The sequence below is a fragment of the Solea senegalensis genome, linkage group LG2, assembly GCF_019176455.1.
Source record: "Solea senegalensis isolate Sse05_10M linkage group LG2, IFAPA_SoseM_1, whole genome shotgun sequence".
Classification (NCBI taxonomy): domain Eukaryota; kingdom Metazoa; phylum Chordata; class Actinopteri; order Pleuronectiformes; family Soleidae; genus Solea; species Solea senegalensis.
This window is the reverse complement of record NC_058022.1, coordinates 4,462,531-4,488,268: the sequence shown is the minus strand read 5'-3', so window position 1 is coordinate 4,488,268 and position 25,738 is coordinate 4,462,531. Positions and strand designations below refer to the sequence as shown.

Below are 25,738 nucleotides of genomic sequence, written 5' to 3'. Positions count from 1 at the left end.
TGTTTTATTCCTTGCTTTTTTGTTTTTCTTTTTGTTAATCATATGAGTAACCTATGAGTTTAAAGTCAGAATTCTGTCTCAGAATCTCAGATACTTTACATGTGGCCTGAATACTCTTCCGTAGATCATGTATTCTACATTGACTATAATGTGTTTATGGAGTGGTAATTCGTATTCAGTTGAATTGATTGCTGTTGTGTGTGCTGTTAGAAGATTTCACCCCCACCTACCGTACCTCGTGCACCTGGATAGACCTTACTAAATAAAAGTGACGCTGCTGTTTTAAGAACATAAAACCACATTAGTTGAACTGAAAACACACACACAAAAGTACCACAATCCTGTTGTGTTACCTGGTGCTGTGTCGCGAAAAGTCGTCAGCACTTGTTCTTGTTGTGTTCCTCGGTCTTGGACTCCCCCACCCCACCCCCTCCATGTGAAGTGGTACAGTCCCGTTAGTCGGAGCCTGCGCCGCCTGTTGTCTGCTGCTTCAGTCTGAGGATTATTTCACCGACATGAGCAACATGCGGATAAACTACACTTCACTGTAACACCGGACAATATAATGACCTTTTATCGACTGGCTGTTCTACTGGGAGCATCATGTGAGTGTGTTTGCTTTTCATGAAATCCGCCATCTTTGTTAAAAATGTGCAAACTTCACGACAACAGCGCAACAGGTTGATCCCACAATTATCCCAGACACCGTTAACTTCATACATAACGGAACCCCTGGGAAACAGCTTGTTTGTTTTGCCTTATACATCATTTAAGTTAACTAATATTATATTTCGAATCGTATTTCACCCTATTTCATACTTAATGTACAAATTTTGTTGTGAAATGTACTTATTGAAAGAAGTCCTAGCTTAAAATCCATAGAACAATATAGAACAGTGCCGGCCCAAGCCTTTATGGGGTCCTAAGCGGAATTTGATTTTGGGGGGCCCTCCTCCCTCTACCTCGTAGTAGACGATGCTTGACTGTTAGTGATACCAATGTATTGGGGCGACAACTAACGAAAAATGTATCAGTTTTCATTTTGTTATATGGATAAACGAAACCAGAAAATCTTCACATTTAAGAAGCTGAAAAATCAGAAATCTTTAATTCATTCATTCATTCACCCATCCATTCATCTTCTACAGCTTTACCCTCCACATGAGGGTCGCTGGTGCCAATCCCAGCTGACATTGGCCAAAAGGCAGGGTACACCCTGGACAGCTCGATAGTCCATCGCAGTTAGTAATCTCGCAATCATTTAATAATCGATTAATCAAATAATCGTTGCAGTCCTACCTATGTAACACTATAAATTGCATCGTAATTATCGTGTTTGTTTGTTTGTTTGTTTTTTTTACATTAGAGGGCAGTAAAATCACAAAATGACGTATTTCTTTTTAATTTGTATTTTCATATATATGTATATATATGTAAGCCAAAACAGCCAAAACATAGAAATGACTAAACAAATATTAAACACAGGACAAAAAACACACCAAATTCATCATCTCTATATACTTAAAACAACAATGTCTGATTTTATTTTTTTCAATCTTATAAAGCACTCTGTAACAAGTGCTTTCCAAATAAGTTTATTTTAATTTTATTATTAATAATATTTTAGGGCTAGCCTGGTAATCCTCCAGTTTCACAGTGTTGCTGTTAGAAGCCATACAGAAGCCAACGTTTTGAGTAAAATTGTACACTTTCAATCTAGATGATCATATGTTATTGTTTATTGGTTATATAGTAGATAAAAAATAAATTGGCTGAAGCTCAAGGCTTGTTGTTTATATTTACAATCAAATAAATATCCCAGAATATCTGTAGTATGATTCATAAAAAAATAAAAGAATGTTTTACTTTTAAATTTGAATTCATCAGTGAGTTCACACAATAGTTTGACTCCCAGAACTGTAACATTAACATTTTGGTTCTCTACTTCTCCACATTTAGGAAAGCTTTTATTCTTAACTCGATCAAGGTGTCTAAAAAATGTATTAGAGCTAAAACAGATTTCGACAGTAAACTAAACCATAACTGTTCTGATCTTGTGACACTTAGTCATTCTCTGATTCAAGCCTTCAAATATGAAGATTTGATACTTTTCTTGGTCATTTATGACATCAGAATGAATATTTTGGTGTGCGGTAATACATTTGCCAATTTTACACAAAACAATGAATAATTTGCAGGTTTATTGGTAATATAAGTGACCCATATATTCTTTAAATATATAAACAATACAAATATAATATAAACAAAAACTTGTACCTTAGCTGCAATAACTTGTCCAAAAACTAAACTTGTGATGTCATTTGGAAATAGTGCACTTCAGAATTTATTTTTTTTAGTTCCATAATGTTGCTGTAACATTTCTGTGAAATCTCTTATCAGACACACAGACTGTTTTCACTCCTATCAGTGTTCTCCCCCGTCTTTTGTTTCTTCTTTCTTTTTGGGCTAATGATTCAATGTGAAGGAATGTGCGAAGCAGAAATGACAGGAAATGTGACAGCGTTGGACAGGAAAAGTCTGGCCGTGTTCAGGAAGCTAGCTGCAGCAGCAGAAGCGGAGCTCTGACCTGGAATACATTTGTGACCTCACACTGCTTTAAAAAAAGAAAAAGACTGTTTTTGAATGAGGCCTTGTGTGCAGACAGGTGGAGGCGGAGAGTGTCTGTCATCTCTGTTACCTGCTCATTAACGTACAGTGAGTCAACTCTCTGTAAACAGCAGTTAAAGGTGATTCATCCCTCAGTTTCTGTTTGTTTCCTTCAACCTCGTATCACCTCAAACCAATAACTGTTTGGTTTAAATCCTCTGCAGACCATTGGTCTGTTCACACCCAGCTGGAGGAAGCCAGGCAATCCCATTGGTTAGGAGTCTTCGACCTCACCCCTCCTCTCTCTCTCTCTCCCTGCTCCTCAAATGGGACAGGAGGAGGAGGAGGGGGAGGGCTAACAATGGACTGGCCCATAAAAAAAAGAAACAAAGGGAAGACCACTGCTTTTTAATGGGAGGAATTCATAGGAGCTCACTCACTCCTCCTCCTCCTTCTCCTCCTGTAAAATAATTTAGCTTAATCACCCATCATCACTCTGTCTGACTAGGCCCAGGATGTCATTAAAGGGATGAACCTCTGTTTTTTAAAACTCACCGTGGTGCTGTAGGAGAGTTGGAGCAGAAAGAATTAATCAATTTAAAGGAGACATATTATACCCTATTTCCCCCATTAAAATAGTTCCCTGGTGTCCTAATGAACATGTCAGTGACATGCTTTGGTCAGAATAAGGATGAAGCATCATAGCAGTTCAATAACCCTGCTAAACCCGCCCCTTTCAGAACGCTCGGTTTTCGTGCATGGTCCCTTTATATGCAAATGAGACACAGGCAAACACACACCCACTTCTTCCAGGGGGTTTCTGATTTGTCCTCTTTACAGCGCTTTACAGCTCTATTCGTCTCCCCCTCCCTCCACTAGTTCTCTGACAATATCAACATGGCAGCGTGCGCAGAAAACAGCGAGAGTGCCGTCACAGGAAGAGACGTCCTACATAAGGATCGAGCCGAAAAGTGCCGAACTGTAAATGAGTTAAAAACACTTAGGGACAGCACCGCTGATCGCCACCGCTGATCGCCAGCGGCGCGTGGCGAGCTGAATAAACTGCCGCTGTATGTGACTGTATCAGACTGGTGACGGTATGCTCCGGAGCTGGAGATCAGTCACATACAGCGCCAGTTTAGGCAGCTCGCCGCTAGCCGCTGGCGATCAGCTGTGCTGTCCCTATGTTTTTTTTTAACTTATTTTCACAGAGTGCGATCAGCGAGCTGCTGTATGTGACTGTATCAGACTGAGTCTGTGCTCCGGTCATGGAGGACGTACTGAACAAATATGTTTAATTAGGACGTGTCAGAATGGTCAGTTATGAGCTCTATGTGACCTTTTCTTAAAAATGTGTGTGTTTGTACGTCGGTGAAATACGTTCGCTGACTAAATACGGCGACCGCTTGGCCGCAGTCTGATGTGAAGTGGTGCGAACACACGTTTGCTGTGTTTATCCGGCACATTAGTTTCCTATATAAAATCCTCTGAGGCTGGAAGTTTGTGTAAAACACTGTGCTCCACTGTGCAGCCACCAACAGAACACTTGTCCCTCCGCGTTGATATAATACCGCTCTTCCTCCCTCGCCTGCACTCTCGCAGGGACAAGGTGGAGCTAAGGTGGAGCTCTCGAGGTAAACTTACTGGTGGGGCGGTAACATTCGCGGTGAAATGCGCATGCTGCCGTCATAAGCGCAGGGAATTCAACATTGAGTGTTTTATCGCCTATACTTACACCAAGGGGGACCACGAAAACATGACTGAGTATTCTTTTTCCATACTTTGGCGACTGGTAGGGCCTGCAGAGTCCCAAATCTAAGTTTTGAAATGGTTAAAAAGTTGATTTTGCATAATATGTCCCCTTTAAGTTTAAGTTTCAAACTAAAACGAACACTGACCTGATCATCTAGATTTTACAGCGGTACCCAAAAGTGGCATTGGCAAATGACATTCTCAAGTTGAGACCTGCATCTATTTTAGATAAACATGATAAACCCACACTGTACTGTATATGTACATCTCTTCTTTGTGGTCTGTAGCAGAGGCAGAGTGGTGGACTTGCTTTTGTTTTCATTTCCTGTCTTCTGGGAAATGTTTAGAGCAAGTTCCTGCCCCACCTAAGGCTAATAAGATGAGCAGAAATGCACCCACGAGTCGTCTCACCGCTCACTCCACTGATCCCCTCCCTCTGTGATGACAACCCCCTGCCTCTCCCGCAGGACTCCCAGCCCCCCACGCATACTGGAATTTGACCTTCCTGACCCTGGTACCGAGCAGCAGAGGAGCCCCCACACACCTAATCTCTGCTGCTCTTTTGTTTTTTGTTTTTATCTCCCCCAGTTTGATATGATGGGAGAAATTATGACTATAACTCTCAGGTATAGAATCATCATGAATCATCTGCCAAAGACTAACAAGAGACACAACTTCATGATACTGTACATCCTCCCACAGTCTTTTAAACTGCTTTTTTTCTGCACTCATGTCCACTCAGCTAAAACTAATGCAGTGTGAAGTAACAGCCTTGTGAAGTTTTGTCTATCCCAGTTCTTTAATCAACAAGTGTAGACTAAATATATTGAAAACACCTTGCGGCCTCACTGCATGCTATTCATACCAGCTGGGAAGACATACCTTTCCAATCAAAGGGGTCAAACCATCGTCATCCTAAGCAAAAAATTGCTTTCTACATTTCTGGAGAAGTTCGAAGTTAGATTTCCTTTAATGGTACAATCTGTCCATCAAATTGGGCCATAACGTTGGAGGATAATTACTTGACGTTTCTGCTAAAGTCTAATGGATGAGCATCATATTAGGGAGGGATCACTTCATTTCCAGTATGTGCAGGGGGTTTAAATATAGCAACAAAGAAATGCAGGAGTGTATTTCGGACTTTAGCACGTGAGGATTGTCAGAAGCTAGACTTTCAGCAAAGACTGAAGGATGAATTTAGGACAGTTGTTGTAGACCGCATTAGTTTCTGCTATTTTCATTGTACACATTAACTGGCAACTCAATAACGCTGTGTTTGCATCATGGTACGGTGCAACGTCAATGAACGTTGTTTACGTTGCACCAACGAACAGGACACAACAGACAATTGCTTTTCTCTTGACTGCTGGCGCCCCAAAACTCCAGAGATGACTAAGTGCTCTGATGGGCTCGTCCGGGATTTGAACCCGGGACCTCTCGCACCCGAAGCAAGAATCATACCCCTAGACCAACGAGCCACTCTTTTGAGTTTGTGGATAGTATGGTCAATCCTTTACAGTTTGGTACCTGTTCTAAACACCACACCTCCATTCCTATAACGGTACATATATTTTAGCCTTTCCATTAGGAAAGGCCAAAATAAGTAGTACCAAATTTTTTGGCAAACTTCTCCTGGGGTACCAGAGTAAAACAGTATGGTAAAGTCAGCTGATTGGGTGCCCGCATTCTATTCTCATACAAAGGGGTCACAGGTGTCCAGGTGTTCGTATACCATAGGGTATGTACTATGTCTGCATTTACATCACACAGACAATAGTGAATCCTCCATCTTCTCTTTTCTGCTTGAGTTTTTCAGGAGGTTTTCTTCCAACAACCCAAACACTTTCCAAATATTAGTTGGATAGTACATTGTCCACTGGTGTAAAGGAGTAAGAATGGTTGCTTTTCTCTGAATGTTGATCACATGCTAGTCAGGTGACCTCTCCAGGATAAACCCTGCCTCTTACCCAGTGTTATCTGGGATTGGCATGTGGAGGATAAAGCGCTAGAAGATAGATGGATGGATGTTCAACAGTGGAGCTTCTTGGGATGATGGATAATGTTTTGACAGGAAGTAGCCCCATATCACACATGTTTAGAACATACAGTAGTAACTGTTAAAATGTGTGGTGGTGCTGTTGCCATTGTTAAGTATAAGAGCTTGTCGCTATCTGGTGAAGTCAACCACTTATTGCCACATTGTGTCCCTGTCTGTTTTGTCTGTGTCAGTGTGTGTGTGCGATGGCGTCCACGTCACAGTGCGGGAGAAGCATCGGTTCGCGATGCTCTTCCAGTCTGTGGTCCTCCCGTGTCAGTACCAAACGGCCTCCACCCAGGTCCCGGTGGTGCAGTGGTGGTACAAGTCCTACTGTCGAGACCGCACGCGCGAGTCCTTCAGTCTGCCGGAGAATCTGGGCGTGCAGGCCTCCGACCTCGGACCCTCTTCCCACCTGGAGTGCTCCGACAGCAGCCGCACAGTCCGGGTCGTGGCCTCGATGCAGGGAGCCTCCATGACGTTGGCGGAGCACTACAAAGGCAGAGACATAGCCATCGTAAACAGTAATGTGATCATTTTTATCCTCCATAATATATGACTTAAAGGGCTGTGCAACTGTGATATTCTACATTGTAGCCACTAAAAGTGCTTGTTTTTGATAATACATTGTCAAAGTGTCTGACAACATTATTGACGCAACAGTGTCACTCCTAGAACCCAGTTGAAAAAATCCCAGAATTCCCCTTAAAGGAGAGAGAGCTGCTGCAGCTGTTTGACCACTGCTGCACAAGATTCATCCCCAAGCACAGGAGTCAGAGCTGACTGTGCTTTGTGTTTCCTGTTGTCCGGATAAACTTCTTTTGTCTTTGTCTCACAATAGAGCAGCATGACACACACACACACACACACACACATGTTTGCACAGCTATTCTTGTGCAGTCACCACCTCCTGCTCGCACTCCCTGTCCATATCAAGCCTTATCAAGACACAACAGCTGTCTTCTGTTCTGTCCCAAGTGAGAATGAACCATCATCATGAATCAACTGTTGGTCTTCTACACATACGTGCTGATTTTGTAGTCTGTAGATTGTAACAAACAGAGGACTCCTCTACTCAGTGCTTTAGGCTTTCAGGAACTATGGTGGCCTTTGCATACCAGAAAAGACAAGTTCTTTTATATTTGCATAGTGAAGTTCTGCATCAAAATGCAAAACACATGCCCGTGGCTGGTCTTCTGTTGAAAAATGGTGGCATAAAGTATACTTTAAAGACTTTTTTCCCCCTTAAGGCCTAAAAGGCTATTTTATTTTAATTTTAAAGCAATAACTCACTAATAAAATCATTCAATGTATGCCGACAAACCCTCCTAAATTTTACAAACTTGACCTTTTAGAATCACTTGCAACAACTTTCTGTAAAGGAAATCGAGAAATTCTTATTAACCACCAGATATGTTTAGAAATGAAATATTAAACTGCAACTAAATCCAGATATATTACATATTCATGCATGAATGTGCATACAGTTGTCTCAATCTGTACAAGCACTACTTTCTGTAGCATTTTCGTGAATGCAAATGGTCTCATTTGTTCAAAATGCTCCACATAGGAGTCAATTTCATTCACCTTTCGTTTTTCTTGTCCTGCTGCAGAAGCAGACCTGAGGATCGGGGAGCTGCAGTGGGGCGACAGTGGAGTGTACGTCTGTAAAATCATCATCGCGGACGATCTGGAGGGGAAGAATGAAGGCCAGCTGGAGTTACTTGTGCTAGGTATACATATATTTACTGTTAACTTGTGCCACATCGTGATCAGTTTTTTCCCCCATTGTTACGCGTCATACAAACCTTTATTTACACTCAAGAAATCATTTAGGAGCGACCCTCATTTACTGTGATAATAAGGAATAAAAGCAATAACCATGTGGATAAACAAAGGCTTTAAAGAAACCACGAATCCTAGAGATTTGCCTGATGTAAAATGTGACATTAATACTTAAAAATCCATCTTCGACCACTTTGTCGTCGATATGATTGTGAATATTGTTCCATATTAAAAACAGGCACTTATATTTTGAAATGATCCAATCCAACTTTATTTGTAAAGCACTTTAAAACAAACACAGTGAAACAAAGTGCTGTACAGGATAATGAATAAAAGACAGAAGAAGTAAAAGACAAAAAAGCTCACACGAGGCAATAGACTACATATAAAAAAAGGAATCAATGCGGCATATTGATATGTCATTTTGAGCTCATATCGTCCACCGCTGGGCTTTTTTTTTTTTTTACTTGACTGACCAGACGAGACAGTCAGTGGCCCACAGGTCATTTGAGTTTGAGACCCCTGATTTAGAGTGTCCAATTTACCCTAATCCCAAAATCTGCATGTTTTTGGACTGTGGGAGGAAACCCCACACACAGACACAGGAAGAACAAACCAGGGGTCTGGTTCACATTAAACAAGTCAAGTGAAAAAAGTCGTGGTGGGAGATATATACGATATTCCGTAGGTGTTTGTTTTGACAAGGGACAAGGTATAATACACAGTAATTTAAAAAAAAGTATGATTAATTGAATCTGTAAATAGCAGAAACTGGTGGCGGGCCGCATTAAATCAACCGGGGTTTTGAGACCTCGTATCTTCACGCTATGTTTATAGTGTGTTATATTTAAACGTCACTGTTTAATGGTTACACGAAGCTCCTGAAACTCTCTGCAAGTGACTAATGTTGTGGTGCCAAAGGTCAGATATTCAGCATCTACTGTTAATGAAACCAGGAGTAAGTAGTCTTGTCTCCTGTCTGCTCACTGGGGGGAAAGAGAAATTGTGGAGACCATTGTTGCCAAACGCCACTCCTTAAGCCGTTACCGTGGCGACGTGCTTTTTCAAGGGAGACATGAGCACTAGTTAAGGGCCGCCGCTGCTGCTGCTAATGGAAGACATGGAGAGAGAGGAAGCAAGAGAAAGTAGAAAGAAACACTGTGACTGTGAAAGTTTATCCAGGAACAGTTTCTCTTGACACGATGAGCTGGTGTCAAAGTCTGCTCACTCACAATCTCCTCCTCTACTGCACGTTAATCTGATTACAATCACAGGAGAGAAGAACAAAGGACTGGAACTTGTGAGAACAGCAGGACTACACTCGGGGGGGGTTTTGTCCTTGAACTTTTTTACAGCTGCTACAAAATTGATATTAGAAAGTGAGAAAAACACATTTGTTAGTGTTAGAAGACAATATTCGTACATACAAGTTTAGCATGTTGTTTCCATTACTATTGTACTATAGTGTCGTAGCACGGCCGTGCAAAACCACTGCGATGTTGTTTTATAGGCGACACAAACACACAAAGCAGACGGTTTCGGTGTAACTGAATCATTAGAATCGGTTAATTAAAAGGATTTGTTCACCAAATCGTTCAGTACTTCCTGCATAACCGGAACAGAGACTCCGTCACTGGACTGAAATACGACAGAACTAACTAAATATTGAGATTTTAGAAGTGTCCTTTGTCCTTTAATGTTGGAGATTAACACATTCTTTTAGGATTTTTAAGTCTTTTTCAACTGATCTAAAGCTCGGCATTGTTTGGTTTAATTCTCGACACACTCTGGCCCATCAGTGGCCGACAGTCTGCCGACAGTATTGACCCAATATTAAAATAGAAAAGCGCCATTGGTGTCTGGAGTGAATGTGGATGAAACACATTCCCACTCGTCGAAAACACATTTTAAAGAGTTTGCAGGTTATTTGAATGATTATTTGTTTAAAATGTGTTGGGTTTTTTTAACCTGTGGGAGTTGGGTTTAAAAGAAAATCAGCCAGGTTTTATCTGAAACTAACAAAATGTCCATGCACCTCTTAAGAATGACTAACATACTTCATATTGGGTGTTTTAAAATTTTTTTTAAAAAAAATCCATCAATAATGTAACAAATACCCTCCAGTAAATCCACACATTTTCCACTCTGTTTTTCTACTGTTATCTAAAGCTTCAATGCTGTCAGACCATCTCATCTCACCTCACCTCTTAACAAGATAGATTTACACTTCCTTCTTTTAATCGTTTCATTTTTCTCCCCCCTGACGCCCTCTTTCCTACAAAATCTCCATGACTTATCCCTCGACCTTCCATGTTCCCTCTGCATCTTTCACTCCCTCCCTCCTCAAACCTGCATAGCTACGCAGCTCTCTCAGGTTACCCGGCGTTACTGAGCGTTATGGTATGTAGACGAGTGTGTGCCAGGCCAGGAGAGCAGGATCACTTATTTCATCTCGCTCAGCGAACTCCCGTGTGAAAGTCTCAGACGAGTCGTCACTCTAATTATAGTCGCCATTCGCCACCTCATGAGAAACACAGTCGAGAATCAGAACCTTTTTTTTTTATTCTTTGACCTGGTTATCTCGTACACCAATCAACAAAAGAGGCTTTGTTTTCCAAACCGACTGCCCTAGAACGGTTTGTGCGCCCCAGTTCCATCAGCGTGCTCTGTCATTGTTGGCATCTGTGATGAATGTGTGCGTTGCGTATCGCGGCTATTATAGCAGCTCAGCCTCAAACTTCCGCTACTGAGGTTTCTGACTCCGGATGACCTGGTTGACGCGCTTTGCCTTGGCGATCGCTCTTTTGTACTCTGATTGAATGTCCAGGCTGTTTGTTTAGTTGCAGTATATTGGTTTATTGCTGTGCGTTTCTTTGCATAATGAAATTCCTTCAAATAATCCACAAACATTCACGAGTAGCGCCTCCGCGGTACAGCGGTCGAAAACCGTTTGCCCTTCCGGTTCACAAACCTGACAAGGACAGTGATATTGCCACCTATATACACACCTGAGCTCCCCCTCTGAGAGCACAGCGACCCCACACACACATTGAGTGAATTACACCAAACCCTCATACCACAATTAAACACATTCGGCTTCTATACACCGGCCCCTAATTGTTAATGGCAGCCTGACATAACAATTCAAACACAACAAGACAGGAGCAAATAATGTGTTGATACAGTTACATTAAAGTGCAGTACAGACAAATCTATATTCCATGTACCAAACAAAGTTTCGTCACTGGCCTTTCAATAATGTTGGCCCTTGTCTGTAACCTCACGGAACCAGCCCTTGTTTATCTGGAAAAACCTCCAGAAACCTGCCATGCAGCCATGAGTGGTTCCAGGCCATAGCATCCTCTGAGAGCTTTGATTGGCTCTCTGTCTGTCTGTCCACTTCTGTTTTCAGCTGCAGATTCTCTTGCTGCAGAAGCCGATTCTTCTGAGTCTCCTGGTTTAATTCCTCCTTCTCCTTCTCCTTCTGACCACGCCCTTCATGCTCGTCACAATTCTCCTTCTGCTGCACCAAAACACAATACTTGTTGTGCAGCGTCCTGTGTTCATTCTCTAGTGCCCTCTGTTTGCCTTTCAACGATGCATGCTGACTGATCAGCTGCTCATACTCGTACGCTTGCCTTTCCTGAACACTCAGCAGGCGTTCGTGGTCACTGAGCACACTTTCTCGAGCCCGCCATGCCTCCTCACGCTGTCGCTGCCATGACTCTACCTCCGTCTCCAAGGCTGTGACTTGACCTTGCAGCACAGCATTCTGGGCCGTCAGAGACACACTCTGAGAGGAGAGTGTGGAGTTCTCCACCTGCAGTTTTGCCGTTTGTGTGAGTAAGCCTGAATTCTGTTCCTGTAGGGTGGTGGTGTGTCGCTGCAGTGCCACCATCTGGTTGTTAAGAGAAGTGTTCTGGTTCTCCAACTGCTTGATCTGGTCCTTCACTTTTACCTCACGGACCCTCGCCTCACTGTTAGACTGAGCACGCTCCTGAAGAGACGCCACTGCCTCAGACAGGTGCTGCTTCTCATTTAACTCATAGCTGTACTGCTTGACCAGCATTTCTTCGAGCTTGCACACAGAGATCCTGTTCACCATCGCCAAGGGCAGTTCCACCTCCGAAGCACCACTGTTTCCATTCAGTGGTCCGTTAACAACCCATCCAAGCACTGTCTTTATAGCATATGGGCCATTCCCGCTACTGTTAATGACCTCCCAGGGTTCTAAAATCCTGGGAGCGTTAGTTCCAATTAACAGGTCGACGTTTGCTTTTATGTTTGGGATGTTTACCTTGGACAAATATGGCCACTTTGCCAGTTCTTCAGATGTTACCATGTTATTAATATTGACTGGCATTTGTGTCTGTGTGAGAACCTCTGGGAGAATATGAAAGTCATTGCTGTCCAGAGTAGATACCTCCAAGCCAATTAATGAATATGCTGGAACCACTTTTTTCTGCCCCATCGTGCTCAACAGGAAGTTGTTTTTTCTCCCTGTGATGTTTAGCTTCCGCATTAGTTGTTCTGAGCAGAATGTGGCTGAACTTCCTGGATCCAAAAAGGCATACGTTTTTATTATGTGATTTCCCTTTGCACTTTTGACCTTCACAGGCAGGATGGATAACACACACCGGTCCTTACCGGCCCCTGTATATCCACATGTTTTAGGTGAAGTTGGCTGGTGAGATGTTTCAGACTTTTCCGGGGCTGGTTGCCTTTTAATATGAAGCACAGTGGGGTGGGTTTGACTACATATTTTACATGTCAAGCGATCCTCACAGTCACGACTCATGTGTCCCACACATAAACATGCAAAACAAACCCCCCTTTGCCTCAGAATCTGAATCTTTTCCTTGTGCTTCCAACCATTGAACTGTTTGCAGTCCTCCAAAGAGTGGCTACGAGCACAGCAAAGGCATTCAGTCTTTTCTGGGCCTGCTGTGGGCTCCTCAACCTTTTCCAGCGCTTCCATAGATGTTATAGTGGTGGCCATGACATTTCCTTTCATATTATATCGAGGTTGTGCTTTAAACCCAGTGACAGACTTTATCCCAGCAACACCAGATGACTCCTGTATCTCACCAAACAAAGGGTCAGAAAGAATACTGACACGACGCTCAATGAACATAACCATATCCATGAAGCAAGCTGGTTGATTGGTTGTCTCCATTATGTCATGGGCTATGGTCCTCCATTGCTCCCTCATTCTGAATGGCAGCTTTGACACAATGGCTCTTATATTTACTGGCATATTCAGTTCCTGCATGTACTGAAGCTCTTCCATTACATTGCAGCATCCACGCAGAAATAATGAATAGGCTTGCAGAGTTCTTACGTCCTCAGATTTAATTGTCTGCCAGGCCAGAGCCTTTTCCATATAAGCACTTGCAATTTTGTACTGATTTCCAAAATGTTTCTGGAGAAGTTCCTTTGCTACTGCATAACCACGCTCTGGAGCCATATGCTGGCAGCTTCGCACCAGTTCACGTGGCTGTCCTCTTGTGAACTGTTCCAGATAGTATAAACAATCCGCTTGTCCTGCCTTTTCCTCTACTCCTTGCTCAAAGGCTTTGATGAATGTCCTGTAATGGAGAGGGTCCCCCTCAAATGTGGGAATATCTCGTGGTGGTAGTGTCATCATATGCTGTTGCTGTACCAGAGCTGCTGTTATTTCATTTTGCCTTTGCATTATGGTAAGTATGTCAGGTGGACTTTGGCCAATGTGGTGTTGTTGCATAGGTTGAGCAGTTGATGACTGGTGTTGAAAATGCAGCGATGTTTCAGATATATTGACCTGTTGCTGCTGTTTTTGGCTGCACTGATGCATTGAAGCAGCTTGGACCCATTGCTCAGTTTCCTTGGGTTGCACATCCTTTAATATGGTTTCCTTGGGTGGTAGTGACCATTTTGACAATCCATTTTGTGTTGATTTCCATCCAACAGGACGGTACATCTTTGCCATGGGGTTCAACGTGGTGACAGAGTTTTCAAGCCTTTTCTTTTTCTCCTTTTCCAAATAGGAATTCATGCCATTGCTGTGTGCTTGAGAAGAACCTCTCCACTCTGAAGCCTGTAATACAGCCAGCTTAGCAGTGGATGCAGCTATTTCAGCTTGTAAATCAAGCTGTTCTCTTTTTCTTTTCAGCTGCTGTTCCTGTTCCTCCAAGTCATGCCTTTCTTTTAAAGCTGCAGCCAGAGCAACAAGCGCTGCCCTTTCTGCTTCAACCTTTATGGCTGCAGAGGATACAGTACTTGATCTTACACTACTACGGCTCCTATGGCTCGAGTGCTTACTAATATTTGAAACACTGTCATCAGGATTAACTTCGTCCACAACATTACCATTTTCATTTGCAACACTGTCATCATTTGATACCCACATTTTTGTGTTAGCAATACACTCATTAATAGGCAACATTTTTGCCTTGAACCATATTTCATGTTTTTCCTTTTCCTCACATGGCAAAGAATCCAACAAATTATTATGCATGTATTTTGCTTCATGACAGACTTCCAACAATTCATCAAGAGCATCCTGTACCTTTGTTTTATCATGCTTTTGCATCAAATCTTGTATTGATTTTCTTATGATGGCTGTTTGATTTAACTTAGCTTTTCTGCCAGACTGCAACCTGTCTAATTCATTAGCAAGGGCCTTTGCAGTGAGTTTAACCACATGTTTTTTAGTTTGTGTTTCAACACCGCCACCCACACTACTAGATGTAATAACATTTTGCACATTAGTCCCAGCAGCTTCAATTGTGTCCGACATAGCGCTGCTTCTTCTCATGATGAATAGTCAGTTCATAAACAGCCAGCAGCAATCAACGGATGCGACGCAAAGTTTATTGTCCCCCTCGCTTCGGCGACCAATGCATTGGGTTTATGCCCGGCGATGTGTGCACACAATTTCAATGGCCATTTACCGGTGTAGCGCTACACATACCTCCGTGCGTTGGGCGCCATGCGGTAGTTCCATGGTCTGATGGTCCGATGATCCGATGGTAATGGTCCGATGATCCTATGCTCCACAGTCAGGTTCAGCTCCAGCACCGCTCTCCGGCGTCTCGATATCCACGTCCAGACGCTCTCCAAATCCCTCAAAGTCCAAACCGCTTCCAGCAGCTCCCCCCGTCTTGCGCTCTCGTGAGCGGGTGCGATGACGGCGTTCACGGGATCTGGACCTCCGGCGTTCTCTTCGTTCCGTACCAAACGTGCCTTAAGTGTCCCACAAAGTTCCAACTGGTGCAGGTTTTCGACTAATATTATAGCAGCTCAGCCTCAAACTTCCGCTACTGAGGTTTCTGACTCCGGATGACCTGGTTGACGCGCTTTGCCTTGGCGATCGCTCTTTTGTACTCTGATTGAATGTCCAGGCTGTTTGTTTAGTTGCAGTATATTGGTTTATTGCTGTGCGTTTCTTTGCATAATGAAATTCCTTCAAATAATCCACAAACATTCACGAGTAGCGCCTCCGCGGTACAGCGGTCGAAAACCGTTTGCCCTTCCGGTTCACAAACCTGACAAGGACAGTGATATTGCCACCTATATACACACCTGAGCTCCCCCTCTGAGAGCACAGCGACCCCACACACACATTGAGTGAATTACACCAAACCCTCATACCACAATTAAACACATTCGGCTTCTATAGCGGCATTCGCTCAGGTCACTTCATCGCAGAAATGCAGCGCTGCAGGCTGCTTCCTAAATTTAGACCGAAAGGGAAATTCAACCTTTAAACTCCGTACTCTGACGTGGCATTCTCTATGTTTATGTGTTTCATTTAACCCTCGTATGAGCATCGTGATAATCAGGCCGCCTGGATTTATTTTGATTTTGTGGCCGTAGAATTGTCAAAAAATGTTCAACGAGCGAGTGTTTCTGACCCCGATATCTGGCAGTTGTTCAACTATTTAGGAATTACGGTACTGAGAAGCTGACGTCGTTGTCACGTGACACGCTGGTGAATATTGTCTGTGATTGGACGGTTGTTCCGTGGAAGTCCTGAGGGCTACCGTAATGACAAGTGTATGGGTGCAAAGCTCTACTTCTCTGCTTTCCGGTATCCATCCATCATCCATCAGGTCTTCTAATGCTTTATCCTCCAAGAAAGGTCGGGTTACACCCTGGACAGATCGCCAGTCTCATCGTTTTTGAAAAGTGAGGCATGTTGTTTGAGCTCTGAGCAATAGAGGGAGGAGTACAGTGTACCTGTTCTTGAGTTTCTGTCGTTTGAAGAAGTGTTTTACAAGCCTCCTACACCTCAGACGCTCCATTACTACCAAATAAAATTAGAAGAAGAAGAGTTGGTAAATGGTCTCCGTCTATATAGAAGACACATTTTCTATCACACGTCTTTCACTCCCACACTTCCCGGCACAGCTGTCAGGAACAACGTGGGGTCCAAGGACACACATAGACTGGCGGAGCTGGGAATCAATCCCACAACCTTCCAGTTGAAAGACAACGCACTCTACCACTGAGCTTTTGTCACGCTAATCTCACTGCTTACTTTTAAATCTTAATTGTAAATCAGAAGGTTACAGTACAGTAAATATCATATACCTTAACACTTTCACTGAAGTAGTATTTGACTTCAACTTCAACTTTTACTCAAACGTCCTTTACTTGAGTAAAAGTACAGATTTGAGCTTTTTCTGTCTAGTAATTCAAGTTTGTCAAACACTCACTCTCCCGCACCAAAGTACTGTTGTTGTTGCAGTTCTCTCCGATCACTGCATGACCGGTCAACATTTTGCTCTGCCACCAAATTTGCCACCCCTGCTTCTTGCTTCCTCTGCCGGCCTTCACCTGTTTGCTCTCCCTCTCTCTGCAGGCAGGAAAGGTGAGCGGGACGATCTCCTACCTGAGTTTAATGTGGAGGTTATGCCAGGTACGGCACTTTATGTACTAACCCATCTCTTCCAGCTTCCTTCGTGCTGCCCCCAATATTTGATTCTCACTGACTAACAAAAACTCTGTTTCGCTAACAAATCGGCTCTTGTCAAAACTAAAACGTTAACACACACACAGGTTGTAGGTTATTGAAGCAACAAAGCTCACAGATTTACACTCGTCCTTTATCTCTGGTCCACATTTGTTGACTAAGCGAGGGCTTTGTCACACCCACAGGAAGTGTGTTGTTAGAGTCAGGACGCTTTGATGATGTGCTGATGGATAAGAGTCACTTAGAGTTCCCCGGAGAACCGTGGAAGTTTACTATTTAGTTATCACAATTTGTTGTTCTGGATCCTGATTTGGAAAGACACACAAACATAACATGGGAGAATTATAGTTAAAGGGGCAAAAGACAACTTCAGTGTCCCTCTAGTGGTCCCTCTGTAAATACATTCGCATTTTTTTCCATGATATAGGGGATGAATTAATATGCAGATGATGTTGTTTTTTATTATGGTTACACTGTGTAATCAGCTTTATATTGTAAAAAAATATCCTTTTTCCTGCAAATACACACGTTAATAGCAGTCAGCAGATAAAACGAACAACTTAAAGAAGTGGAGAAGTAAAAGTACACAATAAATGTGCACCTGAAACATCATAACTTTAGCATTTTGTCATCAGTACAAATGATAAACATAACATCCTAAATTGTCCTTGATGAGGTATTTAACTTTATTCACACAGTTGTTATGAGACACAGAGCCGGCCCAAAGCATAAGCAAACTAAGGGGCTGCTTGGGGCCCCCAAGTTGTATGTGGAGTGGAAAAAAACATTTTTAACTTCCATCCCATCCATCCATTTTCTACCACTTTATCCTATTAGATGATATTTTTCGATATAGTTTGCGATCTAAATAGTGTTGAGCTTAAGTTATTTTATTTTGTTTTGTGGTTTACTCATTTTGTGCACATTTGCAGATTGTTTTGCACACGTTTTGTGATTGTATTGTCCTCTAAGTTTAAAAAAACCCAAGAGAAACCCTGGTTTGGTGTAAATAACGCATCTATAATTTAATTTATTTCCATACTAATCTAAAGTGTTACATTGGTATCAATAATAGTCAAACAGCAGCTACTCTGAGATGGGGGCTCTGCTTACGGCCCCACAAAGGCTTGGGCCGGCCCTGATGAGACAAAATAGCACTATGGCAATTAACATAAACCGTGTATTTATGTGTCTGTGTGTGTCTCTGTTTCAGAGTGGGCGTTTGTGGGCTCTGTCGTCCTGGGCAGCGTCCTGTTCTTGTTGTTCTTGGGAATCTGCTGGTGTCAGTGTTGTCCGCACTCCTGCTGCTGCTACGTGCGCTGCTGCTGCTGTCCCGACTCCTGCTGCTGCCCGCGTCACTGTGAGTAACGCAAGAAAGTAAAACAAGAAACACACCGTCACGGATGCAAACCAATGACGGCGAGCACCTTTTCCCCCTCACAGTGTACGAGGCGGGGAAGATGGCCAAAGCTGGACAACAGGCCCAGATACCTGTGTATCCCTACTACGTCCCTGGTGTCCCCACTGTGGTCCCTCTTGTCCCGTCTTCCCACATGGATCCAAAGATCACCTCTATCCCCTCAATGGAGAACAACCTGGCTGGAGGTTAGTGCTGTCACACTGAGCAAAGATATTAAAAATGATTAGTTTCAACAACATTGACCTCACTAACCATCATTTATCCACCGTCCCTCATCGTCAGTCTGTCTCTAACGTACAGAAATGTCCGTCAGCCTCCTGCATGTTTGTTTTGTAGTCTCATTTTTTGGGGGAATTAAACATTCACATGTCTGTGTTGCATGATTAATGTGTGTTTGTGTGCTCGAATGTGTGCGTGTGTGTTTACATCCACAGTGCGCAGTGGTTATCGACTGAAAGCCAGTCCAGACCAGGACTCAATGAAAGTCCTGTACTACATAGAGAAGGAGCTGGCTCAGGTGCCCCCTGCCAAGATGGCTGCCGCACTCAAACGTAAGCCTGCACAGATGAGGCCGGTCTCTGTGTGGCACATGGACGATAGATATAAAATGTGGACGTAGAATTCGAGGTTTGCAGGGTGAGACTGTGCAGGAAAGTAACTGTTTTTAATATAGCCACCAGGGGGCGAAAGTGCTGGTGGGAAAATAAGTCACTTTTTGGGAAAATTTGCCTTATTTTCAAGTTTTTCAACCAAGGAATTTATGGTCTGTATTTATGGAGTGCTTTTCTAGTTTTGTTAAACAGTTGAAGCTGCTTTATTTTAGGGCTGCAAAGATTAATCGCTTCATCGATAATTCATAACTATTTCAACAAGCTCTTCTCATCTTCAAAAATGTGAATATTTTCTGGTTTCTTTGCACCAAATAATGAAAAATTATTAAAACGGAATCATTCTGGTTTATGGATAAAACAAGGCATTTGAGAACATCTTCATTTGGAGGTTTGGGGAGAATATGGACCAACCGATTAATTGATTAATCAAGTAAATAATAGACAGATTATGCTTTCTTCACTTCTGCATTCATAGATTTTTTAATTTTTTAAACCTGTCATACAGATGAGGATTGAACGTACAACGTCCTCTCCCGCTGCGCCATCGCTAGCTTCTCAACTTCATAAATAATGTTCCTATTTAGTGAAAAGCAGATTAGAAAGGATGGCACAAACTGTCCTTATAATCTTAATAAATATGAAATCTTGAGGCTTCAAAATGGAAGTTTTTTGTTTTGCAACCGGAAGACTACATCCACGTTTTATCGACAGTCTATGGTGTGACAGTGTGACAGAGTGTGTGTGTTTGTCCACGTCTTCCTCTTCTATGTGCATGTTTTGTGTCAGCGTGCCTAGCGCTAGTGTTTGTCTAATCCTAAATTAAACCCATGACGTCTAACTGCCCTCACCGAGAAGATGTCGGTGACGATGACGGGATTTTCTTTTATCAACGTGTCGCTCCAAACAGCCAGTAGCCTGTCGGAGCTGAGCTCTCTGCACGACGGCGGTACGGCCGACTTCAGACACACCTATCAGACGGTCCAGATGAAGGCGCTCCCGCCCATCTCGGATCTCGATGAGCAGTCGGTCGTGAGAGCGGCGCCGCGCACGCAGAGCCACAGGCTCAGGCGGGACAGAGCAAACCTCTCAGATGATGAACTGGACAGAAGGTACCGTTTTTACTATGTGTTGTTTACAGTGTTTTTGTACGTAATACGCGTCTTTACGCTGATATTGACCAACATGAGTTGTGTTTTTATCTTTATTTTGCAGCTGTATTTCACCCACGCTGAATAGCAAATATCTCAATCCCAACTGTGATGAATACAAACCCCAAAATTAAAACCACTCACAACTTCACACCAGCAGATCAACTCCATCTTCTTCCCCCCTTTAAATCCACAACCTCAAATCATTGATGACACTGATCAACTCTGTTTTAACCATGTTCAACATCTCATAGTGGCAAAAGACCCTTCAATTAACTTCATCAAGTCTTTGTCCCACAATAGATTCAATTCAAAGGTCCATTTTGTAATTTTGTAGGACATTTTAATGGCAGAAATTCATTATACGACACAAAAAATATGTATATCTGTCACTATAATTTTTTCTTTCACCCCAACCTGTCGTGGCAGATGCTGCACATCTTAGAGTCTGGTTCAGTTTTCTTCCTGTTAAATGTTTAGAAAAAAAAAGTTTTCTAACAGCGTTAGAATTCAAATTGGTTGCCATAGCCTTAGAAAACCGAAGGCTTGAGCCTCGCTTTACAGCCTAAAAGTGGACAAGCTAGCCACTTGTATTTTGTGTTTCAAAGCCAACAAACAAAGAAGAACTACATCCTTTCTGACATTCAAAGATGTTCACTGTTCTTCCCCTGACACACTTGGCAAAGGATGGGGTGGTGGAGGAGTCTCTCTTCACTCAGGAACCTCTACATAACTTAGTTTCACCCTCACACACCCTCGTGCTCTCACTCCTCACCAGCAATTCCCTTTGCAAATTCACCTTATCTATAACACAGCTTTGTTGAACTTAACCATTTTTTTATCACAAATCAAATCGCACTCGCTTTATCTGTCCAAAAAAAATCTAAATCAGATATTTTCCCCAGATGTAGTCCTTATTTTTCACTGTGTGATGTCATAAACTCCATCTCTGTGTGGTTCTCCACGCTGCTATAGGTGGAACACTCGCTCAGAGCACATGAAGAGAAAGACGTTGAGCAGACGAGGGCGCACCGGCTCCCTGGACGAGCTGGAGGAATTTGCCCGGTGCTACGGCCCTCGCGGCCGAAGGGGCGAGCCTCCGGACCGGCCCTATGAGCGGGATTACAGCCCGCCCCGGCGATTCTACAGGGATGAGGATGACGGCTGGGGGCGCCGCAGCCCCTCGCCATTACCGCAGAAGAGAAGGGACACGTGGGACAGCGATCGTCCCGCACGGCCGCCTCAAAACCGAGCATACGACGACACCCTCCTCAACAGCGCGATGGAGCGCAAGGCGAGGGGGCGGGGAGGAGAGCGAGGCGGCGGGAGAGCGGACGAGGACAGTGACACTCCGTCCAAAGGCAGCTCCAGAGGAAAGGGCAGCGACAGCTTCTACAGCCGGTCGCCGAGCAACCGTCCAGAAGAGGAGGACACTTTGCCTCCGTACTGCGAGCTGGAGGCAGAGCGGTACCGCAGGGGCGACGCGACCGCCGAGCGGTACCGCACTGCAGAACCTCCCAGATCAGAGAGATACAAGACCAGTGAACCAGCTGCGAGGCCTTTCTCTTACACACGCCCCCCTCAGCAGGGAGCGTCCCTCACAATGCAGGGCGTCAGAGACGAGAGGGACAGGAACCGAAACCTGGTGAGTTACTTGTAGCAGGAACAAGGACTTCCTTCCTTCCTTCCTTCCTCCCTCCCTTCCTCCCTGGGCCCTTCAGGAAAGGAGCCTCTCAGTACTGTAAATAGATCCAGGATGAGGCTGTTGATACTCGTCTTTATTCTGACTGGAAACAAATCCAGGAAAAGACCAAAATCTGACCATTCAGTGGGGATTAAAAGAGGTTGGAATAGTCAGGACAGAGCTGAGGAACATGATTGGTTTTCATCTTTCCTCGAGATGTTTGGACAGTAAGAATAAAAGACGAGTTCAGCTGTCGCATGCATAAACAGTTTCCGCAGTATTATGTACAGTACATAATCTGATTATCTCTTGTCTTAAATGACTGTGTTTACATGGACAGCAATATTCTGATTCTGAAGAAGGTCATACTCTGAATTAGGTGTAATCTGATGAAGACACGTGGTGTATTCGGATCAAGACATAGGATTATACTAAATAGTTGTGTTTCACAATATTACTGCCTACATATTTGTAAGAAAACTACGTTTTTTCTAAGTTTTGTTGATTTTCAAAAGACAAAATTACAGTTTATTAAGAATAATTATGGAGTATTAAGAATTTCCCCCAATCACAATTATAACAATCACAGTATTTCACCACAATCAACTTATTTTTAGCGCTTTTTATCACAATAATCAACATAATATTGTCCACTCCTCCTCCTATTCAGATTTTAGTCTTAGTATGGATTTAATCAGATTATAAAATCTCATTCGAGTCATCATCAGACTATAATTAGAAACTTGTAAAACAGGATAATCTAACGTCACAATGTCAATATTGTCTTAATCAGATTAAGGTCAGATTACGGGTGTTCATGTAAACAGACAGTCTCTGGATCATGACAGTGTGGTTTGTGCATGTTGTCATAAAGGTGGCTGTAACGTACAGTAACGGTTTGAATATGAAATGAATGAGTGGATGAATGAATGAATGAATGAATCTGAAATGAAGTGAGTTTACATACAAAAAAAGAAAAGCTTCTTCTGTGTCACAGTCTTTACTAACACGCACGGTCTCTGCGGGAATTGCGATTGAAGGTGCAGTGTGTCAAATTAAAGTTGTAATTCAAGTGTTTTTTAAAATTCCAAACAAAGAATACATGAAGATGCAGATTAAATCCCGCCTGCCCCAGTTCACAGTCCGACCAAGTCTGCAACCCTTTACATATATTCACATGCATGCGGTGCACTACTGTCCACTATGGGCCAAACCCTGCTTCTTTCCTGTTGCACACATTTCAGTGAAGTCACCCACCGCCCCACAGTTCCTCTTCACTGATGCTCACTTGGAAGGAAGGGAAGGACATTTAGCTGCAACTTTACCAACAAACAAATTTCACACACTGTACCTTTTAAAGCTTGGACACCTCAGCTGTGACACGCCGGACTAACCCCCTCGTAGCATGAGCCGGAATGGCAGAAGCGCCTCTAACGTGTGGCTCTCGGTGTTTTCCCCCCCGACAGAGCACTGCACTGAGCAGGGACTCTCTCATAGTGTGACACCGTTTCCCTCCTGCAGCCCCGTCCACCTGCACAGCCTCCTCCTCCTCCTGTCTGCTCACTTGCGCCACCCTGCTGCTGCTGCAGGAAGTGCAGGCTGAAGCACGTTCTGGAAGCCACTGAAATAACTGTACGGATGGAAAAATTGCACAAAAGCAGCATGTGCAGCTTCTGTTTCTGGATGTTTTTATACTAAAGTGCATGAATTACGACACGTTCTGTGTGTGTATGTGGTGTGTGTGCGTCGTTATTTGTTGAATTGTGCAACTGGATTCACTTCACACCCGTGCCAAGATGTTTTTTTTAATTTTCAAATAATAATTATTATTATTAGGTATTCTGTAAACTACAGTAAGAGCAGAAAACCACCGTCTTATTACTGTCCGACAGTCTTCATTCACTGCAACTCAGGTTCACTCATGAATGTGTGTTGTTGTTGTTGTAAGTTCAGAGTTTTGACATTGTCTGCAGATTTTAATTGCACTGCTTAAATACTTTCTGAATAAAGAAAACTCTGCTGACGTGTTTTACGGTCGTGAATTTGTATATTTTAATCACTATATGACTCTTAAGTGTTAGGTATTGTATAAATATGACATTTAATTCCATACATTGCAAGTAAAAACGTCTCTTTGGGCTCACATTTGTTTACATTTCAGTGGTTAATACTCTTTGTTTGTCACAGGATTAGATCTTGAAGTGGCTGTTGTGTTTGATAATGTTTATGTACCTTGGACAAAGCCTATGTGTGTTTATCAGATATACACAGTCAACACAGAGAGATTAACAGCTTCCATCACAGGTTATTGGTCTTGTGAAGATGGTGTTGTGCTTGAAAAGGTTTAAATAAAGTATGTTTTAAGGTGTTGTAGTCATTTTACTTTGTCCGTGTTTGTTCTCAACTTCAGGTCCTGTGGTTATTTGGTTATTTTGTGGTCATTTTGTGTCTCTTTGTGGTCATTTTGTGTGTAGTCGTGCTGCATCTCTTTGTGGACACTTCACATATATTAGGAATCATGTCATTTTCTGTCCTTTCATGTACATATTTTGTCTTGGTGGTCACTTTGTGCCTCTCCTTAGTGGTAATTGAGTAATAATTCTTAATGGTCATTTTGTGTCTCTTTTTGGTCCTTTAAGTAACTTTCAGGACAATGTTTTGTCCCCTTTCGGTCCAGTGTCTCTTTACAATCATTTTGTATGTCTTTGTGATCTCATTGTAACTGTTTCAGGACATTATTTGTCTCTTTTTGGTCCTTTAAGTATCTTTCAGGACAATTAATGTCCCTTTTTGGTCCACTGTTTCCTTACAATAATTTAGTGTCCATTTAGTCATTGCTGTTGTGTAATTTTTAGTCACAATTTAGTTGCATCTCTTGTGGTCTCATTTTGTCTCTATCATTTTGTGTCTCTTGTGGTCATTTTACTGTTACCTGATGCATAAATGTTGACATTAACATAAAGTTTCACTACACAAACTGGGTAAGAACAATGCTGGAAACCAACACACAGAAAATAAAAGAAATAGAGCGTCCTCTGGAGACACTGAGACGGGAGGAATTTAATTGAAAAACATAGACACTGATGTGATGGCAAAGCTTTTCATTCGCAGGAACTTGGAGAACACACTCGACACCCACTGAGAGCAGCACTCGAGTTCAGCTCAGACGGGGTTTGTTTTGTGTCCTCGGTGAAGCCCGCTGGGGTTCACGTCCTGGATAAGAGAAGTAAATATGCCCACACAAAGAACTCCCACCACTTGTCCAACATGACTCATCCCGAGAGTGAACTTTACCCTCTCAGGATGTTTGCCAGAAGTGAACAAATGAAAAGCAGCGTGTCTGTGAAGCTGACCCGCTTCTTCTACTTCATTCAATTTACATTCAGACGGTTTAATTATTCACTCTTTTTGTTTACAGCATAGTGTGATCATTTAAGAAAATTTAATTATAGAAATAATGCCTGATAAAATAGCCAGTGGTTATACATTCATATTACTACTACCACTATACTATAGTTACTATAGTATATAGTAGGGCTGTCAATCTTCCTCTATAGTCCCATTCGAATTTCATTCCTTATTATTTTTAATATTCGGTTTTAAAATTTTAATACATTTTAACTTGCTATCATGTGGTTGTTATATGTTCTGTCCACTAGAGGGCATACAACATTAAGCTATTAATAAATATTAGGAATTTCTATGAGGTCCATGAGAAGTTAAATTTGTCTTGTGAATAG

At 42.8% G+C, this 25,738-nt stretch overlaps 1 protein-coding gene, 1 long non-coding RNA gene and 1 other non-coding gene across 6 annotated transcripts; 1 reads left to right on the top strand and 2 right to left on the bottom strand.

Moving 5' to 3' along the window:
• Positions 1-41: 41 nt before the first annotated feature.
• LOC122761489 (immunoglobulin-like domain-containing receptor 2) lies at positions 42-24,375 on the top strand. Of its 4 annotated transcripts, XM_044016738.1 has the most exons (10): positions 42-605; positions 6,589-6,918; positions 8,008-8,127; positions 17,025-17,081; positions 18,349-18,495; positions 18,579-18,740; positions 18,990-19,106; positions 20,074-20,275; positions 21,290-21,959; positions 23,465-24,375. In XM_044016738.1, the coding sequence occupies exons 1-10, from the start codon at positions 566-568 to the stop codon at positions 23,498-23,500; spliced, it is 1,881 nt and encodes a 626-aa protein (XP_043872673.1). In that variant the 5' UTR covers positions 42-565; the 3' UTR covers positions 23,501-24,375. The 4 variants fall into 4 exon arrangements, with proteins under 4 accessions (XP_043872673.1, XP_043872679.1, XP_043872686.1 ...); XM_044016744.1 differs by lacking the exon at positions 17,025-17,081; XM_044016751.1 differs by lacking the exon at positions 18,990-19,106.
• On the bottom strand, positions 5,766-5,837 carry trnap-cgg. Its single transcript has one exon. It is a non-coding gene; the product is annotated as a tRNA-Pro (tRNA).
• LOC122761513 lies at positions 18,240-23,493 on the bottom strand. The gene is made up of 3 exons (XR_006358560.1): positions 23,350-23,493; positions 18,627-18,755; positions 18,240-18,493 (listed from the first exon to the last, which is right to left on the bottom strand). It is a non-coding gene; the product is annotated as an uncharacterized LOC122761513 (long non-coding RNA).
• Positions 24,376-25,738: the final 1,363 nt, after the last annotated feature.